General features: G+C 48.1%; 1 protein-coding gene across 2 annotated transcripts in view; it reads left to right on the top strand.

Annotated features, from left to right (window-relative positions):
- Positions 1-23665, top strand: part of LOC130193810 (nuclear factor of activated T-cells, cytoplasmic 1-like) — a 44453-nt gene that overhangs the window by 9794 nt on the left and 10994 nt on the right. For both annotated transcript variants that reach the window (XM_056414569.1, XM_056414576.1), the window contains exons 5-9: positions 3444-3616; positions 5395-5535; positions 14535-14590; positions 18692-18824; positions 20907-21431. In XM_056414569.1, the coding sequence (XP_056270544.1) occupies positions 3444-3616; positions 5395-5535; positions 14535-14590; positions 18692-18824; positions 20907-21431 (1028 nt within the window). The remainder of the gene's footprint in view (positions 1-3443; positions 3617-5394; positions 5536-14534; positions 14591-18691; positions 18825-20906; positions 21432-23665) is intronic.

Raw genomic sequence — 23665 nt, 5'->3', positions numbered from 1 at the left:
CCCTGACACTAGAGACCCTGACACTAGAGACCCTGACACTAGAGACCATGACACTAGAGACCCTGACACTAGAGACCCTGACATTAGAGACCATGACACTAGAGACCCTGACACTAGAGACCCTGACACTAGAGACCCTGACACTAGAGACCCTGACACGAGAGACCCTGACATTAGAGACCATGACATTAGAGACATTAGAGACCCTGACACTAGAGACCCTGACACTAGAGACCCTGACATTAGAGACCATGACACTAGAGACCCTGACACTAGAGACCCTGACACGAGAGACCCTGACACGAGAGACCCTGACACTAGAGACCCTGACATTAGAGACCATGACACTAGAGACCCTGACACTAGAGACCCTGACATTAGAGACCATGACACTAGAGACCCTGACACTAGAGACCCTGACACGAGAGACCCTGACACTAGAGACCCTGACACGAGAGACCCTGACACTAGAGACCCTGACATTAGAGACCCTGACACTAGAGACCCTGACACTAGAGACCCTGACACTAGAGACCCTGACATTAGAGACCCTGACACTAGAGACCCTGACATTAGAGACATTAGAGACCCTGACACTAGAGACCCTGACACTAGAGACCCTGACACTAGAGACCCTGACATTAGAGACCCTGACACTAGAGACCCTGACACTAGAGACCCTGACACTAGAGACCCTGACACTAGAGACCCTGACACTAGAGACCCTGACATTAGAGACCCTGACACTAGAGACCCTGACACTAGAGACCATGACACTAGAGACCCTGACATTAGAGACATTAGAGACCCTGACACTAGAGACCCTGACACTAGAGACCATGACATTAGAGACCATGACACTAGAGACCCTGACATTAGAGACCCTGACATTAGAGACCCTGACACTAGAGACCATGACATTAGAGACCCTGACACTAGAGACCCTGACACTAGAGACCATGACACTAGAGACCCTGACATTAGAGACCATGACATTAGAGACCCTGACACTAGAGACCATGACACTAGAGACCCTGACACTAGAGACCATGACACTAGAGACCCTGACATTAGAGACCCTGACATTAGAGACCCTGACACTAGAGACCCTGACATTAGAGACCCTGACATTAGAGACCATGACATTAGAGACCATGACATTAGAGACCATGACACTAGAGACCCTGACATTAGAGACCCTGACACTAGAGACCCTGACACTAGAGACACTGACACTAGAGACACTGACACTAGAGACCATGACACTAGAGACCCTGACATTAGAGACCATGACATTAGAGACCCTGACATTAGAGACCATGACACTAGAGACCCTGACACTAGAGACCATGACATTAGAGACCCTGACATTAGAGACCATGACATTAGAGACCCTGACACTAGAGACCCTGACACTAGAGACCCTGACATTAGAGACCCTGACATTAGAGACATTAGAGACCCTGACACTAGAGACCATGACATTAGAGACCCTGACACTAGAGACCCTGACACTAGAGACCCTGACACTAGAGACCCTGACATTAGAGACCATGACATTAGAGACCCTGACACTAGAGACCATGACACTAGAGACCATGACACTAGAGACCCTGACACTAGAGACCATGACACTAGAGACCATGACATTAGAGACCATGACACTAGAGACCATGACACTAGAGACCATGACATTAGAGACCATGACATTAGAGACCCTGACACTAGAGACCATGACACTAGAGACCCTGACACTAGAGACCCTGACACTAGACCATGACATTAGAGACCATGACATTAGAGACCCTGACACTAGAGACCCTGACACTAGAGACCATGACACTAGAGACCCTGACATTAGAGACCCTGACACTAGAGACCCTGACACTAGAGACCCTGACACTAGAGACCCTGACACTAGAGACATTAGAGACCCTGACACTAGAGACCCTGACATTAGAGACCCTGACACTAGAGACCCTGACACTAGAGACCCTGACACTAGAGACCCTGACATTAGAGACCATGACACTAGAGACCCTGACATTAGAGACCCTGACACTAGAGACCCTGACACTAGAGACCCTGACATTAGAGACCCTGACACTAGAGACCATGACACTAGAGACCCTGACATTAGAGACACTAGAGACCCTGACACTAGAGACACTGACACTAGAGACCCTGACACTAGAGACCATGACACTAGAGACCCTGACATTAGAGACCCTGACACTAGAGACCATGACACTAGAGACCCTGACATTAGAGACCCTGACACTAGAGACCCTGACATTAGAGACCCTGACACTAGAGACCATGACACTAGAGACCCTGACACTAGAGACCCTGACACTAGAGACCATGACATTAGAGACCTGACACTAGAGACCCTGACATAGCGTCTCATGTCATTTCACCATTAAACCTGCAGCCCAGACATTAGAGACCTGCCTGAGACCTGGCTCTAGAGCCGGCCTGGCGTTTGCGTCCCTGCGTTATGATGGACGCAGCACACGAGCTCCCGTTACCCGACGCTCCCTCTGCTCACGGGGGACGCGGCGCTCACACGGCAGCAGAGGGATTTGTGGGAGATTTATTCCGTCTGACGTGTGTCTGACTTATAGATGTTTTATTACGTGGTCCAGAGACGGGCATTATTATATTTCTGGAGGTAGTAGTTCATGATGATTGAAAGGGAAGGGGGGGCGGGGGGTCATTCATCATCATCAGTTTGCATGAGCCCACAAACGCCTCCAGTTAACTCCTGATTAACGCACAACGCGTCTCCAGCACCGACGTGTGCTTTCTTTGCACTCGGCTCGCGGAGCGGCCGGGGGTCCTCGGCATCGACACCTGATTGCTTCGCCAGTGCGGCGGACGCCGGCGTCTGGCGAGAAGAATGTTAGGGAGTGTTCAAATGTGTGTATAGTTGACATTTACTGGGCTCGTGAGGAATGCGGCGTCGAGTAGCGCGGCGATGGGAATGCCAGAAGGAGTTTCTTTTGGAAGAGGTTTGAGGTATTTAAGTGTGAAACTGTGGGGTCGAGTGCAGAGAGAGAGAGAGAGGGGGGGGTGTGTTATAAGTGTCTGATGAAGACTTTGACACTGTAAAAGTAATCATTACAGCCATGTCGGTGGCTGTAATGGTTTGTGGAAGGGGGAGCAGTATTTCAGCCCCTCTTGGGGGCCGTCACACAGATATATTCCTTGTGTGATGAATACTGTTTCTGTAGGATTTGAATTCCACCCGAGAGGGGATGCGCCGAGGTGAGCGGGCTGTCGGCATTACTCTCCTGTCAGGGAGTCCGGGGAGAGAACTCTCTTGGTTTTGGCTGCGGTGCGTCGCTCCCGGCCTGATGAAGTGTGAGGAGCGTGCGCTTGTCATTAATGCACGTGGTGGACTGACGGACTCTCCTTCTTTTGTCTCCTCGCCGACGCAGAATCGACTGCGCGGGGATCTTGAAGCTGCGCAACTCGGACATCGAGCTGAGGAAGGGCGAGACGGACATCGGGCGCAAGAACACGCGCGTGAGGATGGTGTTCAGAGTGCACATCAACCAGGCCACGGGGAGGACGGCGTCCCTGCAGGTCTCATCCAACCCCATTGAGTGCTGTGAGTCCCACATTTCCGTCCTCTAATGCCTCTTGTATATTTTGTATCTAATGCCTTTTATATATGTAACCAGTATAATTTATATATTTTTCTAACCACTTTTATATATTTATCTTATATATTTAATATATTTATTTAATGCCTTTTATATATTTATCTTATATATTAATGTAATGTCTTCCATATATTTATTTATTATTTATTTAATTGCTTTTATATATTTATCTCAGGTCTTTTGTATATTTAACCAGTATAATTTATATATTTTTCCAACCACTTTTATATATTTACCTTATATATTTTATATATTTATGAAATGGCTTTTATATATTTATCTAATATTTATGTAATGGCTTTTTTATGTTTATTTAATGCCTTTTTATGTATGTATAACATATTAATTAATTAATTAATTATGCCTTTTATATATTTAATAATGCCTTTTATATATTTATCGAATGTCTTTTATATAATTAATAACACCTTTTATGGTGGCAGTGATAGGACCCTGCTCATAATTCAAAAGGACTCAGTCAACACATCTTTTCCCCCCCGATCGTAATACATCATGAACAACAGATCCGTCTCGACATCAGAGTATTAAACAAAATAATTCACCGTCCGGGTCGTCGTCACAATCATCAGCCAGAGAGTGAATACCTTTGTGCTGCGGCAACAGATCGTTGGAAGTTAACCACCACTGATCGATGGTGATGACCCGGTGATGCTTCACCCATCGCAACGTTAGGACCGTTTAATGGTGTCTTTACTGTGTTACAAATTATACAATATGCAAATGAGACATTATCTAATGATACATATTGGTAGACAAAAACGCCCTTGTTTTTCATGAGAGAGAGAGAGAGAGAGAGAGAGAGGGAGAGAGGGAGGGAGAGAGAGAGGGACTTGGTCTGGGTGGAGTCAATGTCGGCCCTGTTCGATAACTCGATTCTCTGCACTGGACCAGAGTTGACCTTTGTCACTGGACCAGAGTTGACCTTTGTCTCTGCTCCGGGGTGAACTCCGCAGACGAGCCTGTTCATGTGGTTCGGCGGTGGGAGCTGCCAGAGAGTCTTATGAGGTAAATGAAAGACAGTAGTTAAACCAGGATCTCAGCCTCTTGAAATAGACCATTGTTAGTTTCTGAACCACTGCCACGGAGCAATTGTTTTAACCAGAATTCACTTGTGTGTGTGTGAGCGAGGCGGAACGAAACGGAGAGATGTGGGAACCATTCATGCTTTCCCAAAAACGGAGAATTGGAGTTTTATCAAAATCAGAACGAGGGTCGAATCAAACGACTCAGAAGAGGATCCTCGCGGGAGGAAAACGTTCAGGTTTCACCGGACCGCCGTTTACGCATCCCGTCCAATCACCGGGAAATTACCGGCTGCATTTCCCCGAAAAGAAGCCGGCCGCAGACATCCGGGTCGCAATTAGACGGGAAACAAAGGTTTGCAGGTGTGTGCGTGGCGAGCGATCGGTCGGGAGGAGCCGAGCGGCGAGAGAGGAGAGAACAAACGACGACTCCTGAACCAAATATGTGAGGCGGGAACATCCACCGCAATTTGAGAGAGAAAAAACACACACATAAACACAAATAAACACAAGTGTGTCGTTCCCCGGCAAAGAAGAGGCAGCTCGACTCGCGGAGGAGGAGGAGGCTCTGTGCTTTCGGCCTGGATGCTCAGGTCTGCACGGGGAGCGTGTGTGTGTGTGTGTTGGCTGAATCATGAAGCCGGTCTCTCTCTCTCTCCCCCCCCCCCCCCCCCCCACAGCCCAGAGGTCGGCCCAGGAGCTGCCGCTGGTGGACAAGCGGAGCCTGGAGACGAGTCCCGCCCACGGGGGCGAGAGGATGCTCATCGACGGACACAACTTCCAGCACGACTCCAAGGTGGTGTTCGTGGAGAAGGCTCAAGGTAAAAGACTCGTGAGAGCAGGTGTGTGTGTGTGTGTCTCCCTCTCTCCGTTGTTGGAGGAACCCCAGTATCCTCCCTCTCTCCCTCCCTCCCTCGTCAAAGTATCCACCGTCCTGCCAGCGTGCCACATGTGGAGCACATTATTGGGCTGTATTTTTTAACCTTCGCAGATTTACATTTGCAGAAGTTTCCATTGCCTGTTGAGCGGAGGAATGGATCACAACTGCAGCGTGCGCTGTGTGTGTGTGTGTGTGTGCGTGTGTGCGTGTGTGTGCCGTGCCTCTGTATTTGCTTCTCTTTTCTTCATACTTTAAGCCCTTTTGGGTTTGGAGGGAGAGGGGACTGCTTCCAGATGTTGATAGGAGGTTTACAAACAGCAATTTCCTTGATGAGCTCCAGCAGAGCAGCGTGAGGTCGGTCTGGGGGAAGTAAACACTCGCCATCCTATCGGTGACTCATGCACAAGAAAATAAACAAAGACTAGAAGGGGAAGCCTTTTTCATTGTTCCACCTGTGAAAGGAAGACTTGAAGGGTGTACAGTAGACCCCCCCCCCCTCCACACACACACGACACCCCCCTCCAGCACCGCACAATGGAGTGGTGAGGTTGTTTCTCAAAACAGGAAGTGATCGAGCACGCCGTGTTCTTCACCACCCTCTTTGATTGACCCCGATCTCTTCCTGAGTGTTTGAGTCGTGCAACAATAATGTCCCTCTGTGACTGTGTTTATTCATGTTGATTTTATAATATTACGATCACACCAGACGCGACTTGTAAAAGCGCAGCCGCTTCAAAAGACGCGCCGAGCACAACGGCGTTGTGCGCCTGTGGCTAAGGTGGACTGCAATAGAGCCACGCCCCCTTTTCCGGGCGATAAAACTTGATTTACATAATGGATTCAAGCAGACGTCGCATCCTCTTGTCCTTGCTGTGCTGTGGGAGGAGTTTTGGGGTTCATGATATATATATTTAAAAAAAGGGAAAGAGTACGGCGAATACCAGAGGAAAAGAGGAAGGAAGTGGTAAAGTTATAAGGCCCGCCTCTTGCTTGATCCAATTGGCTGCCTTGTTAGCTAGCAGAAATGCTAGCTAACGTCGCATTTTTGAGAGTGGCGTCTGGTGAGATCGAGCCCTTGCTGTCAGATCAGTATTCCCTGTTAATTTCCCCACTTCCCTTTCGGAGGCGTTCTGATCCTCCGCCCATCACAATGGTGAAGCTATTAGTCGATTACTAAAGATCATCTCCTTTTTATTTTGAACCTTTAAATCAAAGCAGATATTTAATGAGAAACACTCGTGATTTATTTCCTAATATTTTGAATTCAATTAAATTTAATTTTTTGCAAATAATAAGATTCAAACTGAAGGATCAGCAGTTTGGATGATGGATGGAAGGAAGATTTAAACTTGTTTGCTGGAAAGGGGGCGTGGCCCTATTGCAGTCCACCTTATCTGTGGTTGGCTTGTGGACAGCCAATCACAGCCCTCCACAGGGGCTCTGAACGGGTTAGCTAGCTACACTCAAGATTATCAGAGGTTTGAACTTAAATTATAAATAGTGTATTTTTTGTATGATAGAAGATGGCTCATATGTGTTAGCTTTACATTGAAAACAACTTCAGGTTCTATAAGTAATGCAAAGAATAAAGTAAAGACATTGCAATACGCTACAAAATAAAATAGTTCCTCAAATCTATAGGAAGGAAATGAATCATTTAAAAATATTTAAAATGTATAATAAAAAAATGTTCCTCTTCAATTGACATCACTCATTTCAATAGGGAACGTTTTGTTATTGTTGATTTAATGCTTCTATTGAGGTTTTTTAATTAAGTTGTGTATGCCTGTCATTGTATTTTATGACATTATAAATGAATAACTAAACAGAAATCCTCAATTTGCATCAAGTCAACAGATTAAATCGTCTTTTTTTATCATTAAATCAATTTTCTGAGCAGAAACATTTGCGGTGAGATAAAAAACTTGCTGTGAATATCAGGAATGATTCAATCCGTCTGGACTTGTTCTGGAGTTCTTGGAAATGAAAAAGCTCTAATAATAATTGAAATCTTCTAATAATAGAAACATATGGGGAAAGCTAATAAGTGGAAGTTAAGAATAAACTTTTTTTTATCCTCTTTATTTCCCACAAGGCTCCGAGTCCGACCCCGCGTGACCCGCTCACGATGACGCTGGCTCTCCAGCTTAACCCTTGTGTTGCCTTAGGGTCATTTTGACCCGAATCAATATTACACCCTCCCCCCGCCTTCGGATTAATTTGACCCCATTCAATGTTTAATGTCGGTGTTCTTTCGGTAGTCAACAAACAAACATAAAGTGCCTCACACTTAAACTTGGAAAACAATATTAATTCTAATAATTTTCTGGAGGTTTTAATTGCTGGCGTCAAATTGAACCCAAAGGGTAAAATATGTTAGTAAATATAAAGGTAACAGGAGGGTGAAACATTGAATCGGGTCAAAATGACCCAAAGGCGGGGGGAGGGTGTAATATTGATTCGGGTCAAAATGACCCTAAGGCAACACAAGGGTTAAAGTTGAACCCGACCAATGAGTGCACTTCTGCCTCTGTGGAGCAATTAACTCCAATCGATTGGACAGTCGACAAAGAAATGACCACGTGACGACCTAACTTGACGTGTGTGTCTTTGGGTCCATGTGCTCTGGACTGTTGGTGTGCTCCCTTGTTTTTCACGAGGGTTTCCCCTCATCAGATTCAAGGACCATCCTCCCATGGCAACACCCCGAAGCTCCCACAGCACTGCTGATCCCCTCCATCTTCCCACCTCTTTATCCTCGCTGCCTCTGTGCCACCAGCTCACCAGCTGGGAGCTGTGGGCTCATCCACTGGGAGCTGTGGGCTCATCCACTGGGAGCTGTGGGCTCCCCGCGGCTCTTTACAGCTGCTCTCTGTATAAATAGATACGGTGGACAAGTCGAGGCGTCCTTGATCCCCTGGGGTGAAATGACATCGTTGGGGGGGTAATAAGATACACAAATAGCTCAAAGAAGAAAGACGACTAATTTCCGTATTTCTGTGACAGAATTTGGAAATTTAATCTGTTTTTATTGTTATTTTACTCGAGCCAAGGCAGCACTCTGAGAAGTGGTTAACGTTGGAGCTCGTAAATCCAGAGTGGTGGATGTCGTTGCCGCTAAGAGTTTAAGGGTTTAATTTCTCCGTTTTTTCCTATAAAGCACTTCTGCAAAGTAACATTCGCAAAGCGTGTATGTGTGTGTGTGTGTGCGCGCGTGAACATGTGTGTGTGTGTGTGTGTGTGTACGGGTCACCCAGCTTTAAAAGCCTGTCGACGAATAGAGAATTAAATTTGTTTTGTTTTCCTGTTTTAGTGTTTGAAGGTCTAAATTAAGTTTCCACTGGTGCGTGTGTGTGTGTATGTGTGTGTGCGCGCACACACAGTGAGGCCTCTAATTGTTTCAAATTCACACTTTTGAGTGTGTTGTTCTTGCTTTCTATGACTCATGCAGAAGGGAATCCCTAAACACCCCGACCCCACCCCCCTCCACACACACACACACACACACACACACACACACGCACACACACTTCTCCACCCCAGAGACCCAGTCTGTCACCTGTTGCTCAGCATGAGAGCAACATCTCTGCTCCTGTCTCCCGCCTCAACGCGGCCCCGGTTGAAATAGCCCCGAGATAGCATCAGTTGAGTTGTCACCCCTGGTTACAGCCAATCAGTCATCAGAGGTTACTGTACGGCCTTGGCGCTGCAGACATCGGCCTGTAATCTAAACCCGACTCAGTCTCTCACCTTGCTTTCATTTGCCCACGGCCGGCCCAGAAGATGCCGTCTCTGATAAGTCACACCGGCTCCATCGAGTCCTCCTGTCCTCCGCTCACCTCGGCTGCTCTTGTGGTTTCACCGTTCTGGGCTCGGAGACCTCGGACGTAACTCATCGTCTGACAGAAGCTGCCAAAAGGCAAAAAGAAATGGAAGTGCAAAGATCGCGTCGAGAAGAAGAAAAGAGTGTGGTCCGTAAACCACCCCCCTCTCCCCAAAAAGAGCTCCGATGCCGGCGCACATCGGGGCAGAGAAATGAAAGTCATGCAGCACCAGAAGTCGCATTAAAAGCAAGACATATTTAATTTATTATACATTAAAAATACTATATGGCTCTCAATGAAATATATTTAGAAATATTTGGCTTTTATGGCTCTCCCAGTCAAAAAGGTTCCTGACCCCTGGTCTAAGCGGTGGTTGGTTTGTTATCACAGGTGGCTAGCTGCTAGCGCTCTGCTATTTTTCATGCTAATAACTAACACACAATAAGGCTCGCTCCGACAGACACTCCCAGAAATGCGTTCTCCAGTTGTATTCTAGAACTGTATTTATATCTTACGTCTTATTAGCAGGTATCAACGTCTGCACTCATCGTACTCGGCGCGTTAGCGGAGCTAGCCGGAGGCTACGACAGCCAGAGGCCCGAAAAGGAGTCGAGCCGTGTGACTATCTCGATAAGTAGGACACGTTACAAACGAGCCTTGTTGTTTTGCTCCAGGCAAAAAGTATCACCCCAAATATGTTTACAGTTAAGGTGAATTTACAATTTGCCAATCAAGCTAGCCAGCGAGCAGTACAGTTAGTTTGGTTACTTTGTGTTTGTTTAGCTAACGGTACCCTCTTCTGGCTAATACTTAAAAACATGGCCACCGCAGGAAGCGTATGGATTCGCCTGTATCACCTCTTTGTTATTGAGGAGAAACTTTCACATCTCAGGACTCCGTATCGCTGTGAGTCACCGCCTCCCTGCGCTAGCAAACTCCTCAGCTGTTGGCTAACTGTGTGTTGTTGTTGTTTTTTACCTTCGCATTGAAAATGCAGAAGGTAATGTTTTGATCGCCGTGTATTTGTGTGCGTGCGTGAGTGTTATTCGTATAAGTCAAAAAGTATTAAACTGAATCGCATGAAATTTGGTGGGATGATTGGTTATTATCCGGGGACCATTTGATTAGATTTTGGGATCGATCAGGTCAAAGGTCAAGGTCATGAAAACGTCAAAATCCTATTTTTATCATAGCACTGTCAATTTGTATCCAATTGGCATGCAACTAATGCCAAAATGTTCATAATTCAATGCCCGATCTTGTGATATGCGAAGGTATGCGCTCTACCGAGTGCCCATTCTAGTTTGTGGTGTGTTGACTCTCCTCACCTGTCCATCTTTTCGTGAGCGGATGACTTCGAGCGTCAAACATGTAATTGTGCCTCAACTGTCGGCCGAATCAGGCCAAGTAACAGGAACCCGAACGTTGAACTGTGAGAGGATTACAGGGCCGGGCTGCCAGATGGCGTCTCGAATTACCTGTAAAAAAACATGCAGATAACCATCTCCCCCCGTTAAGCCCCACGAGGGCCGCGGGGGGACGTGACACGTTGGAGCTCGGCGGTTCCGTTTGGTGCGGTCGGCGGTCGGCATTCTGGTTCTGAACAACGGCTTCCACTCGAAGTCGCTCGGCGGTTTGGCTGCATACGACGCTTCTGGGAACAATGGCCGTCCTCATCAACAAATCAATTACAGCCCCGTAAACAGCGGGTATTGTGTTTGCATAATTCCTAAAAAAAAACACGCAGGCTCGTTTAAAAAATAGAGTTCGATTTTCTCCACGAGAGTCGATGTCGGTGCCGCGTCCTCGACCGCCCGCCATTTATTTAGCCGCCGCAGCTCGCGTGCAACTTTCCACCGTCCACGTGTTTTCAGGGTGGGAAGAAGCCGTCCGCCGGAGGAGGACAAGGGAACTCTTTCAGCGCGCCACATGTGCCGGGTCCAGCATGTGTTTATATTTACTGTACGTTATGAGGTCTCGGGCTCTCTGGGCACAGACGGCTGCCTCCGCCCCAATTAAGGAGCACAAGGAGCCGTTTGATTCCCTTCACGCAGCCAAACATGACAAATAAGTGCATTGTACATTGTTTGATCCCCCTCGGCCGCCACGACTCGGCACAACACGCCGCCGCCGCCGTGCCGCTGACGGCTCTGTGTTATGTCTGTTCGGAGGCGGCCGTGATTTGTGTAGACCGTCGCTAACAAAATGTGAATTGCGATACTTCTGCGTCGGCTGGGACGGCGGCCAAGGCGAGGGGAGCGCCGGAGAGGAGTACCGGGTTTATATGGTGGTTTTAGGGGGGGGGGGGTTGAGGCTGCGTTGTTTAACTTAGATAATATTGGATGTCGTCCAGCACAGTGGGCCAGGGAGTCAGAAGGCATATTGAGCCGAGAGTGGGTGGGAGGGGAAGGGGAGGAGCCTCTCTCTCTGTGGATCGGTGCTGTGCAGATGTTGCCCTGTAACTCTGGAACATTCTGCGGTTATCAATTATATTCTGCGGTTATCAATTATCCTCTTTCTGCTCTTTTCAAACAAAGGCGTCCCACGCGGTCAACGGTTCAGCTCCAGAAGTTTCCTGGCAAAAGGTAGTCGCGGAAAACAAAGTGCAGAATTTGATTCTTCTATCTCTGTGAGGATGTGGAAATAATGTGAGAGAGAGGGAGAGGGAGGGAGAGACACACAGAGAGAGAGAGACGCAGAGAGAGACAGAGACGGAGAGATAGAGAGAGACTGAGAGATGGGGAGCGAGAGAGTGAGAGAGAGACGGAGAGAGAGAGAGACGGGGAGAGAAAGAGAGAGAGACTGAGACAGGGAGTGAGAGAGCGAGAAAGAGACGGAGAGAGAGAGACGGGGAGCGAAAGAGAGAGAGACGGGGAGCGAGTGAGAGAGAGAGAGACAGAGAGAGAGACTGAGAGATGGGGAGCGAGAGAGTGAGAGAGACGGAGAGAGAGAGAGAGAGAGAGACGGGGAGGGAAAGAGATAGAGACAGTGAGACAGGGAGTGAGAGAGCGAGAAAGAGACGGAGAGAGAGAGAGACAGGGAGGGAAAGAGATAGAGACAGTGAGATGGGGAGTGAGGGAGCGAGAGAGACGGAGAGAGAGAGACGGGGAGAGAGAGACGGGGACAGAGAGACGGGGAGCGAAAGATAGAGAGACGGAGAGCGAGTGAGAGAGAGAGAGAGACAGAGAGAGAGATAGTGACAGGGAGAGACGGAGAGATGGGGAGAGAGAGACAGAGAAACAAAGAGAGAGAGACAGAGAGAGAGAGGAAGAGACAGAGAGTCGGGGAGAGAGAGACAGAGCGAGGGAGAGAGAGAGAGATAGGGAAAGAGAGAGAGAGGCGGTGAGAAACGGAGAGAGACATAGAGGGAGATCTGAATAACATGTTTACCTCCTGTGGATCAGAGGCGTCTCTTCTGGAGACTCACAGACGGAAGACGGCTTCATGAGGAAGACTCTGGTGGAGTTTAGTGGGTGAAGTTAAAGTTTTAGAGTAGAATAGGATATTAAAAAAAGATTGACAGTGGCCATTTCCTGCCTTGTTGATATATAATATATATAATATATATAATATGCGACAAAGCAGCGGTACCCCGGGGACGCAGCGTGCAGGATCTTGTACCACTTCCTGCACGACAGCCGCTCTTCCCTTTTCATTCCCATTGTTTGCACAGAGGCTTCCTCGTGTGACTCACCACACACACACTGCTGGGCCAGATGTGGAGCGCCGGCCCCGTGGTTCCTGTGGCGCTCTGTGATGCCGTGGTTTTGTTCGAGCAGACGTGTCCACATGTTTCGGGGATTCCTCTGGAGGTTCAACGCTGCACAGTTTACATTATGCATTATGCATTTAGAAAAAAGTGGTGGAGACGTCTCCTGGCTACACGTTTTTGTCCTTTTGGGGGTAGAGGACATGTAAACAAATGTATTTGAGTTCTGAGTTCCAAGTCAGACTTTTATTAAACGGGACATCGTGAAAAACTTTATCAAACTGTGAACTAATACGACCGAAATCCATTTTCTGCGGGCTCAAAAATCAGAAAGTGTGTGATTCAATGTTGAATCACACACTTTCAGGATGTACGGAGGACTTGAGAACTGCCGTTGCAAAAGCTGCACCGTATTTTCCTCGTGAGCCAATCACAGCACACCGAGGATTTTCTGGAGGTCTTAAAGAGACAGGCACCAAAAACGGAGCATTTCAGAATTCTGCCATTAATGACCTCAGAGGTCAAATAAACCTTTCACCTCCTCCGTAGAGTTCTCTCTCTGTTAGGCGATACGAAATGATATCTCTTCTTCCTGGAGAGCAGCCGGAGAACCTCCGGAGAGAAAAGGAGAGACGGGTTTCCAGAGTCTTCTGAGACATAATAGAAGCTGTCGCTGTCGAGCCGCACCTCCTCCGTCTCTGCCACCTCACCGCTCCTCCCCGCCTGTCGGCTCCGTTCCAACGCTCCGCTTATCAGAGCGACGAGGAGGCGCACGCGGCTCGCTTCGTTTCCCTCGAGGAAGTCAGGCCACAGCTGACCTTCTCCTTCTTCAAGCTGCTTGCCACGAAAACGTCACTTTTATGGAGACTTTTAATGAGTCAGGAGAAGAAATAGCAATGGTTTCCTTCTGTGTAGTAAACTGGTAAAAAAAATATAGCTTTCCTGATGCCTCACTGGGCAGGAGGACGAATTAAAGCTTTTTTTCTTTTCCGACAGCTCGAGCGATGCCACGTTCTGCGGGAGAAAAACACATCACCGAAATACCATTAACAATAATTACATGGGGCTGACGGAGAGATTAGAGATTCCTACGAGGAGTAAGAGGTTTTTAGAAAGTGGAGTTGTCAGTTTCCAGGCGAGCATTAACGAGCCCGCCAGCTGTTGGGCCTCCACGAGGCGATGAAGTGGAGGTTTCTCTCCTCCACCACAGAGGCCGCTTGTCTCTCCGGCTCTTCGTCTTCGTCTTCTAGTTCGAAGGTTGTTCGCCTGAGGATTATGACGTTCTCTATCCCTGATGCAACGGATAACAATAACAACCCGCTCACCATTTCTTCGTTTCAGTTGCTTGCCAAGTTTATGATCTGGTTTCCCATCACACACTCCTCACTCTCTCTCTCTCTCTTTCAGACGGTCACCACCTCTGGGAGACTGAGGCCAAGGTCGACCGAGACGCCTCGAAGCCTGTAAGTGACGCATGTGCCGCCGTCTGGTGTCGTTTCAGGATTAAAGCGATGATGACGACAACAAGGCGGCTGCTCTCACACAGTGAACTCAACAAACTTGAGACCAAAATCATTTTTGAAAAAGAATATTTTTGGCAGGTGATACTACTATGGGATCAATAAAGTGGATATTATTATTATGATTATTATTATTACTACTATTATTATTATTACTATTATTAATGTTATTAATATTATTAGTTGGAAAGCTTCAGCAGTCCAACTATTGTTCTTCACTTCTTTACTTAAACTTATTATTCTATTTCTTCCCTACCTATGTGGCCCTCTTCTAGTCCTTCATATCTCCAGCTACCAAAACCGTTCAAATATTTAAAAAATCAGCTCCTTCAGGGAATCGATGGCTTTATCTTTTCATATATCAACTCTTCAAATGCGCTTATTATAAATATGTTATGGTTATTATTTTGAATGGGATCCCAATGGAGAAAGTCTTCATACTTTAATAGCTTCTGAGATCTTCATACTTTCAGCTAAAGACACTGTTCAAATGTTGAAAAAACCTTGAACTAGTAGTGTATATTTTCATATATTTTATCTTTTCAAATTTCCAAATGATTAATTTCTTTATGGAATTAAAAATGAATGGGATCCTATGAAGGATTTCACCTGGAAGTAAACACGTCCTTATTGGACATCTCAGGTTCTGAGGGTGGTGAGGCCCTTCAGCCCCTTGTGTCTGAAAAGAGTATTACAACAACAATGTCAGGGACGTGAATAAACCTGACAAAATATTTTTTCTTTACATCAGTTCTTAAGTCACAGGAGAGAAAACAACGACTTTTTTTGTCTCGCTCGCTTCTTTAGGCTTCAAATGAAATGAGCTGATAGAGACTTGATCATTTCTGAATCATGGATCTAGATTAAGGGGGGGGGGGGGGGTGTTTAGAGACGTGTGGAAAAGGTTTTCAAAAGTTCAACCTTCCTCCTGAGAGAGTTTGAGCTCGGCAGTGTGTCCCGTCTTGGCCTGACACACACACACACACACACACACACACAGAGAGAGAGGTCGTGGTGGGAGTTTGGGAGACAGATGAGGGGATTAGAGTGTCTGTATGTGAGGCGGTGCACCTGCTCTGTGTCTTTGCATTGCGAAACTCTCTCTCTCTCTCACACACACATATACATACACAGCAGTGGCGGTGCGTCCATAGAGGGCGCTAGGGCGCCGCCCCTCTTAAAATTTTGAGATGAAAAAAAAAAGAAGAAGAAAAAAATATAATATATCCTGTCAAAAAACATTATATACCAAATCATTTAAAGAGCAAATATACCGTGTTGACGCGCTAAATGTGTGTGGGAGACCGTCAGCCTGTCAACAACCACTTAAGTTAAATGTGACATAAATAACATATCGCCACTCATCTTCACTGAGAGAAGCCCCTCCCTATTTTCGGGCGCCGGCCAAACGTGTGTGCGCGGCAGCGAGCAAACATTTCACGGTCGTTGCGGAAAGGACGGCTTCTCATTGGCGGATGAAACGTGAATCTTGAGGCGCAAACATGTGCGCCCTGGCCAATGACATCGTTTCTTATTTCACGTGACTGGACTATTCGGCCAATCAGAGACCGGTATCGTTCCCTCAGCCAGAGAGCTCCACGGAGCTACGGGAGCAGGTTGCTAACGGAGCTGTTAGCTGGAGGCTCAGTGAGTAATGCTGTTTAGTTTCCCCTGTCTGTTGTTCCAAAGTCCTGGGACTGAAACTCTCTGGACTACAACGGGGTGAGGGATCTAAAGAGCTGCAGACAAGTGTAAAGCACGAATCTTGCCGCAGTTATCTAGCTAACAGCATGAAGCTAACGAGCTAACAGCATGAAGCTAACTAGCTAACAGCATGAAGCTAACCCTGTTTGCAGAGCAGCAGAAGGAGACCGAACTGGCATCGAAAACACAACGAAGAAGTTCTGAAAAACAGACACATTCCCTCCAGAATAATGAAACAGGCTGGTTACAGATATGATTGACTTTAACCAGAGAGTTATGGAGAAGTTTTCCAACTGTAAAGAGAGGAGCTACTTGTCTTTACAGTAGTGGGTCTGCTCTGTCACCCAATGTAACATGTGATCTCTTTCTGACTCTATTCTGCTCTGAACCTCTTTCATGTGAGGGTGAAACTCTTTTATTTTGCAAACCTCTGAAACCCAACCCAATGTTCCTTAAAGCTGCTCTGAACCTCTCATGCCCAAAGTCACAGTGTGTTGATAGTTGTTATTGGACAGTGTTGAGCACGCTGTGTTCTTGAAATAAAGCTTTGTTTTTTACAATATTCTACTCAAAACCTCTTTACTTCTCATTGCTGAGTGCTATTTAAACCGCGTCACCCAACTGCGCCCCCCCCCCCCCCCCCAATTTCACCAGCTGCCACTGATACACAGTGACTGCTGGGGCCCATCTGTTAGCTTGAATAGACAAAGGGCCTCCCTCCCTCAGTCTGCTGGACTGGTCCCACTTTAAACACCGGCGCTGCCTCCGTCAGGTTTGACCTCCGTCGGGTTTGACCTCCGTCAGGTTTGACCTCCGTCAGGTTTAACCTCAGCTGACGTGGACCAAACTGCACATTCTGAATACCCCCCCCCCCCAGGGATGTTTCCCTTTTACTTATTTTGAATCGGATGAATCCCACTGACTCCGATGTGGCCTTGAGGAGCTCACTGGAGGAGTCCAGGAAGGCTCCTCCTCGCTCAACGTGTCACATGTTATCTTCCTCCCCAAATCACGTCCGTCAGGTTCAGGGTTTGAGGATCGGCCGGACAGACCGCCCCCGGCCGGTTGAGGAGATTCCAGAAAGCTTTCCGACGCGAACGATTTCCACTCGTGCATGTTCTGCATTTGGCCTGCGTTACACTTCATATGCAGAGATCCATCCTGTCAGACCTGGACCAGGTCCAGACCTGGATCAGATTCAGACCTGGACCAGGTCCAGATCTACGCGGTGCGAACGCTGAAGCGATTCCAGAGTTGTTGTTTTTTATCAGCTAGCTCTCTGAAGTGGAGAAGCCTCGTCTGGTTTCAATCCCGTTTTACGAGAGCGGTGATTTAAGACGACGCGAGTCGGCTCTCACCTGGGCAGCCGGGGGCCGGAGCAACGTCCCGGAGACGGACGACTTCCTCTCCCACTACCGAGCGGCACCTCCAGACTCCGGCATCCACCCGGAGGGCTGAGGAACGCGGTCGCTCCCGGCCTCGGCGCTCTCCTGGAGCAGCAGGAAGCCAAGCTGGGGAAATAAAACATCAAGACCATCCCGAATGCGATCGCTGAGCAAACGACCTCCGCGGCCTTTTCGTGGCTCCTGAGTTTGGGATTAGAACCAGACTTTCAGATTTGATCCACCGCCTTTAACACACACAACTTCAGGCTCTGGGTTTGAAGGACGCCAGACGGCGTACAATCCAGACCTCGCGCCCTCAGAAAGAATTCTACGGAAGCCCTGAGGGGCAAAAAACTGTGTGTGTGTGTGTGTGGAAAAGAAGGTTGTGTGAGGATAATCTATAAATAAAATAAAGTATTTTTCCATCTATATTATTTAGCTCTCGCTTCTCAGGCATTCAATAAAATACTAATCATAGGCGCTAATATTTTATCGCTTGTCAGGCTTAGCAGCAAATTGCCAACCGTGTGAAAGCAAAAATTGGAAAAAGATAAAAGCAATAACAACAAAAAACAATAAAAACATAAAGTTTCTCCACCGTAAAACCACAAATAACATCTGCAAAGCACCAATTTATGAATTTATTCAATTATAAAGGATTATAAATCATGATAAATCTCAGTTTATCCTTCTGAATGCAATTTTCTCTTCCTCAGTGTGGTTTCTTCATGTGCAAGAGGGCAATTGGCGCTTTTTAATATTTAGAATAAGAACCAAATATGATTTATTTTTAAAACGGCTTAATTAAAGCTAGATAGCATCAGAATGACGTCCAGGAAAGTACACGATAAATAAAAAGAAAACCCTTTACCGTAAATCAAATGAGAAAACTTTATCCAGTACAATAATGATGACACAGAATACACTTCTTCATTTTACATTTCCTATGTTGCAGAATTGCCTGCTGGTTGAAATCCCTCCCTACCGGAGCCAGCGGCTCTCCACGCCGGTTCACGTGAACTTCTACGTCTGCAACGGCAAGAGGAAACGGAGCCAGTACCAGCGCTTCACCTACGTCCCGGCCAGCGGTAAATACAGTCTCTTCATTCTGCGTCCAGGGAACTTCAAAACACACTCGTTGAACTGTGGAAAGAAAATAATAGAAATCCTTGAATTTACTACGAGGCCGACGTCCCCACGCCAAGTTGCAGAGGCGTGTTAGTCAAAGGCTGGCTGTATAGAAGTCTATCCTTCATGTGTTGAAGCTGTATTCTCTCTACTGATCACCAGAGGAGTCGCCCCCTGGTGGTCAGGAAAGAGAATACAGCTTCAATACATGAATCATAGACTTCTATACAACCAGAGGAGTCGACCCCTGGTGGTCAGGAGAGAGAATGCGGCTTGAACACATGAAGCATAAACTTCTATACAACCAGAGGAGTCGCCCCCTGGTGGTCAGGAGAGAGAATGCGGCTTGAACACATGACGCATAGACTTCTATACAACCATAGAAGTCACCCCCTGGTGGTAAAGAGAGAGAATGCGGCTTTCATAGACTTCCACGCAACCAATGGCGTCGCCCCCTGCTGGCCATCATAAAGCATGCCGGTGTAAGGCCTTGTGAGAGGCGGAGGTTGAAGCGCGGCGCTGAGCGGCCTCTAGTCGCTCGCTGCCTTTCAGACTCATGAGAAACATTTGGTCCGGCGTTTCTCAAACGGTTTGTATCCCCCTCGTCTGGCGGTCTGCTTCGGGAGGAACAAAGCAACGCTATTTATTCCTTCATTGTTAAAAATAAATAAAAACTCTATAAAATCTGTTCTTTTCCATACCTGTCCACTCCAGCGACTGGAGGCACAGGGCCGGGTGTGTGGAGGGGCCCGTTGTTTGAACAGGGAACCTATTGCCAAGCTAAATATAAACACGGACCCAGCAGCTGAAATGTAAAACGCTCCGCTAATTGCGCTCCGAGCGAAAAAAAAATCCTCCAGTGGGTGGATCAAAGCGTCGATTCAAGCGAAGCGGCCCCGCCGTGTCCGTGGGCGACGGAGAGCCCCGCGGAGAGAGTGGAGCATTGTCCTCGGGATGCAGAGAGAGAGAGAAAGAGGGGAGCGAGAGGAGAGGAGGGCTAGGAGGGTCAGTGTCTCCTGACGCTCAACTATAAGGAGGAAGTCAAGAAAAGTGTATAAAAAAATAAATATAGAAAGAAAAGCAGATTTGTTCTCTCCCGTCTCGTCACCTCTTCTTCTTCGCAGCAGCAGGTTTATCTCGGCTGATTGTCAAACTCTGGGATACCAAACTTCTTCCTGTCTGCCTCTCTCCTCCACGGGCAGGCAACAGTTAGGGGGCATGAATTCGCCCGCTACGCCCTTTGTAAGGTTCATATCTGAATTAAGAGATCACAAACACTGAGATGTAGATAGACGACTCCAACATGAACCATAAGAGGTGGAGGAGGAGGAGGAGCGCCGAATGGTGACAGCGGAATGCCAAATAACTTCAGCGTTTTCGATTCCGGCCTCGAGATCTTTTGTTGAATTAAAGGCGGGAAAAGAATGCCCAGAAATAAGCAGCGGAATCGTAGATGGAATATAATAAAGTAAGAGTTATTTCTTCTCGCTCCGTTTCGTAATGTAAAGAGGCTCCGCCCACAAGGAGGGAGTTGATCCGGTTTGCCGGGAAGAGGCCGTCGTGGTCAGAGCCGGGCCCGGTCCTCACGTTGTACCCTCGACACTTCCTCCGCCTCCATTTTGTCTTTCTCAGCTACATTTTGTCTCTCGGAGAAAGCTTTCGCGCTCGGTTAAACGTTCTCCTCTCTGTCTCGATGAGCGAGCGGTAATTTATTTTAAATTGCCCGAACCCCGCCGAGTGTGAAGCGGCAGCACATTTCATATCTCACACTTAGTGGGTATTAGCGCCGGAGCGGCGTCCAAAGAAAACGAGCCGTTTTATTACAGCGGCAGCTGGATGTTCCTCGTGTGTGATGAGTCATCCCCCTTTTCTCTCTTTTCTTTTTTTCCCCTTCTCCCTCAGCCGGGTGGGAGAGCCCGGACACAGAGTCTCATTGATGAGCGTGTTTGTTTGGCGGCGGGTCTCCTAGCCACAAACCCACTCGCTCGGCCGGCTACCTCCTCACTCACAAGCTCCGCCTCTCTTCTTGTTTCCCCCCCCAGCCCTGACGATAAAGACGGAGCCACGCGACGACTTCGACGCCCCTCTGGTGTGCGGCCAGCGCGGCCTGTCAAAGCCGTACTTCCCCCCGCAGGTCGTGACCCCGAGCGTGACCTCTGACCTCAGGCTGTGCGTAGGAGGCGGGCCTTACAAGCCCTCGCCGCCGCCCGCCTCGTCCTCTCCGAGCACCAGCCCCAAACTGCACGACCTGTCGCCGCCGCCGGCCTTCTCCGTGTCCCTCGCCGCCGGCCCGCCGCCGGCCCCGACCTCTCACGCCTCCATCATCCACGCGACGCCCAGGCGCCGCCAGCCGCTCGGCTTCTACCCGCCCAGCAGCTCCTCCTCCTCCTCCTCCCCCATGACCTCGCAGCCCTCCACGCCGACGGACGGCCCGTTCTCTCCGGACGTCTGCGCGGCGCCGGGCAGCCCGGGAGCCGAGGCGCCGCCGAGGGGGCGGGGCTCCCGCCCGCCGGCCGTCAGCATTAAGCAAGAGCCGCAGGAGCTGGACCAGATGTACCTGGATGATGGTGCGTGAACAAAGTTATTTTGTTATTACACAAAATGATTTTAATATCCGGAGCGCCGATCGCGTTCAGAACCAGAACCGAGACGCGTCCGTCCGGCCTGGAGCTTTAGTTTTGGAGAACGTTCGTCATTCACAGGACGCTCATTCGATTTCTTGTTGATGGATAAATGACCATTTTGATAGTGCAGCTAGTTAGCTTAGCTTAGCTTAGCTTAGCATAAAGACCGGGGGAAAGGCTCTTCTCCATCTGGAGGTCACAGAATCTTCCTCCATGTGCACAAACCACTGCGTGCCAGAATAAGAGCAAATACCAAAACTTTAAAAAAACATTGCAACATAAAAAGAATTTCTATATTTACTGTCGTAGCTCCTGCTCCTCCGTCGGTGTTTTCCTTCTCAATCTGGTGAAGCCCTGATGCCGCGGTCAGGCCGCCGTGGCGTGCTGAAGGTTTAGAGGCCGTCCAAAGTCAAACGTCTTTCTCATATCTCTTTACGAGTTCTCCCGCTTTTCCGTCTCACTCCTGAGGTAACTCGATCGGAGGAAGCGTTTGATATCCTCGGCTGTAAAAACGAGTCGCGCCTCCGGCTCGCCGGTATCGTGAATACTGGCTTCTCCTTTTTTACTCATCTCAAAAAGAGCAGCTTTTTTACGCTTTTCTTATTTCTTAGGAGCGTTCAAACTTCACGATCCTCCGCTGCTCGCCGCTGAGGTCCGCGAGGCCGCGTGCTCCACGCTGATTTCAAATAAGTTGGATAAGCGATCTTCCCCCGCGGGGCGAGAAGGGAACGCTCTCCGGCCGCGCGCCAGAGCCGGCGAGGAGAGCGGAGCGCGGCGGACGAGGCGACGAGAAGCAGCAGCTATCGGCGGGCTTTGATCCGTCACCACCCCCCCTCCTCCTCCTCCTCCCCTCCCCCACGTCTGGCCCGGCTTCCTGGCGAGCGAGACGCCGTCGTCGGGGCCGCAGACTGCTCCCATGCCACTTCCTCTGAGCATTCTGGGTAAATGCATTAACACTTCGGTCCGCGGGGATATTTTCTCCGGCTGTAGTTAAAGATTTGATTACACTCAGTCGGCCTCTGGAAGGTTTCTGCGGCTCTAGGTGTCGTTGGGGTCTCGGTTTCTAAAGCCGGTCCGCCGTCACGGACCCTTCCTGAGGAGCCGGGCCCTGCCGGCTGCGCTCGTTTCCTGTGGCAGCTTGACGGAGAGCCTCCGGAGCGCTCCAGACTCGATGTCGCTCCTCGCGTCACGAGGAGCTCCTCGCGCTGCGGTCTCGCTCAGGTGTGGCGCCGCCGTCACCGCGGCTCGTTGAAACGCTCCATATTCTGACATATTCTGAAAATACGAGCAGGATCACGTTCGTGTTTGCGGACGATGATTTACAGGGTTCGTACGGTCACGGGAAACCGGGAGAAGTCATGGAATTTAAAAATGCTTATTTTAAAAGTCTGTGAAAAAATTTTTTTATCCCAAAGGTTTTGGAAAAGTCCTTTTTTCATTTACGCAGTTCGATTAAAAGAATAAACATTTATACACATATTTATTCTTTTAATCAAACTATTGTCTCATTCGTTTGTTTCATTTTAAGGTTTATAGTTGTGTATACACGGAGATTTCACAACATGTTTGGTCATGGAAATTTGGTTTAATTTTTCAACTGCCTCATTACAAACATATAATCATCCTGAAAGTGCTTTTTTTCAATTCGGACCTGACATTTTTATATATTTTTTGTGTGCCATCTTCATTTACTCTTACCCAGTAACATATAGACTGATGTGTACACATCTGAACAGAAGAAAAACATGTTTAAAAGGGTAACAATCAGTGGCGGCTGGTGAATTTTGGTGGGGGGGGGGGCGCAGTTTAAATATCACTCAACAATGAGAAGAAAAGAGGTTTTGAGTAGAATATTGTAAAAAACAAAGCTTTATTTCAAGAACACAGCGTGCTCAACACTATCCAACAACAACTATCAACACACTGTAACTTTGGGCATGAGAGGTTCAGAGCAGCTTTAAGGAACATTGGGCTGGGTTTCAGAGGTTTGCAAAATAAAAGAGTTTCACCCTCACATGAAAGAGGTTCAGAGCAGAAGAGAGTCAGAAAGAGATCACATGTTACATTGGGTGTTTGACAGAGTAGACCCACTACTGGAAAGACAAGTAGCCTCCTCTCTTTAAAGTTGTCACTTTACTCTCTGGTTAAAGTCAATCATGTCTGGAACCAGCCTGTTT

This window comes from Pseudoliparis swirei, chromosome 1, assembly GCF_029220125.1.
Source record: "Pseudoliparis swirei isolate HS2019 ecotype Mariana Trench chromosome 1, NWPU_hadal_v1, whole genome shotgun sequence".
NCBI lineage: Eukaryota > Metazoa > Chordata > Actinopteri > Perciformes > Liparidae > Pseudoliparis > Pseudoliparis swirei.
Note: the sequence above shows the minus strand (reverse complement) of the source record. Positions and strands in the feature narration are given on the sequence as shown.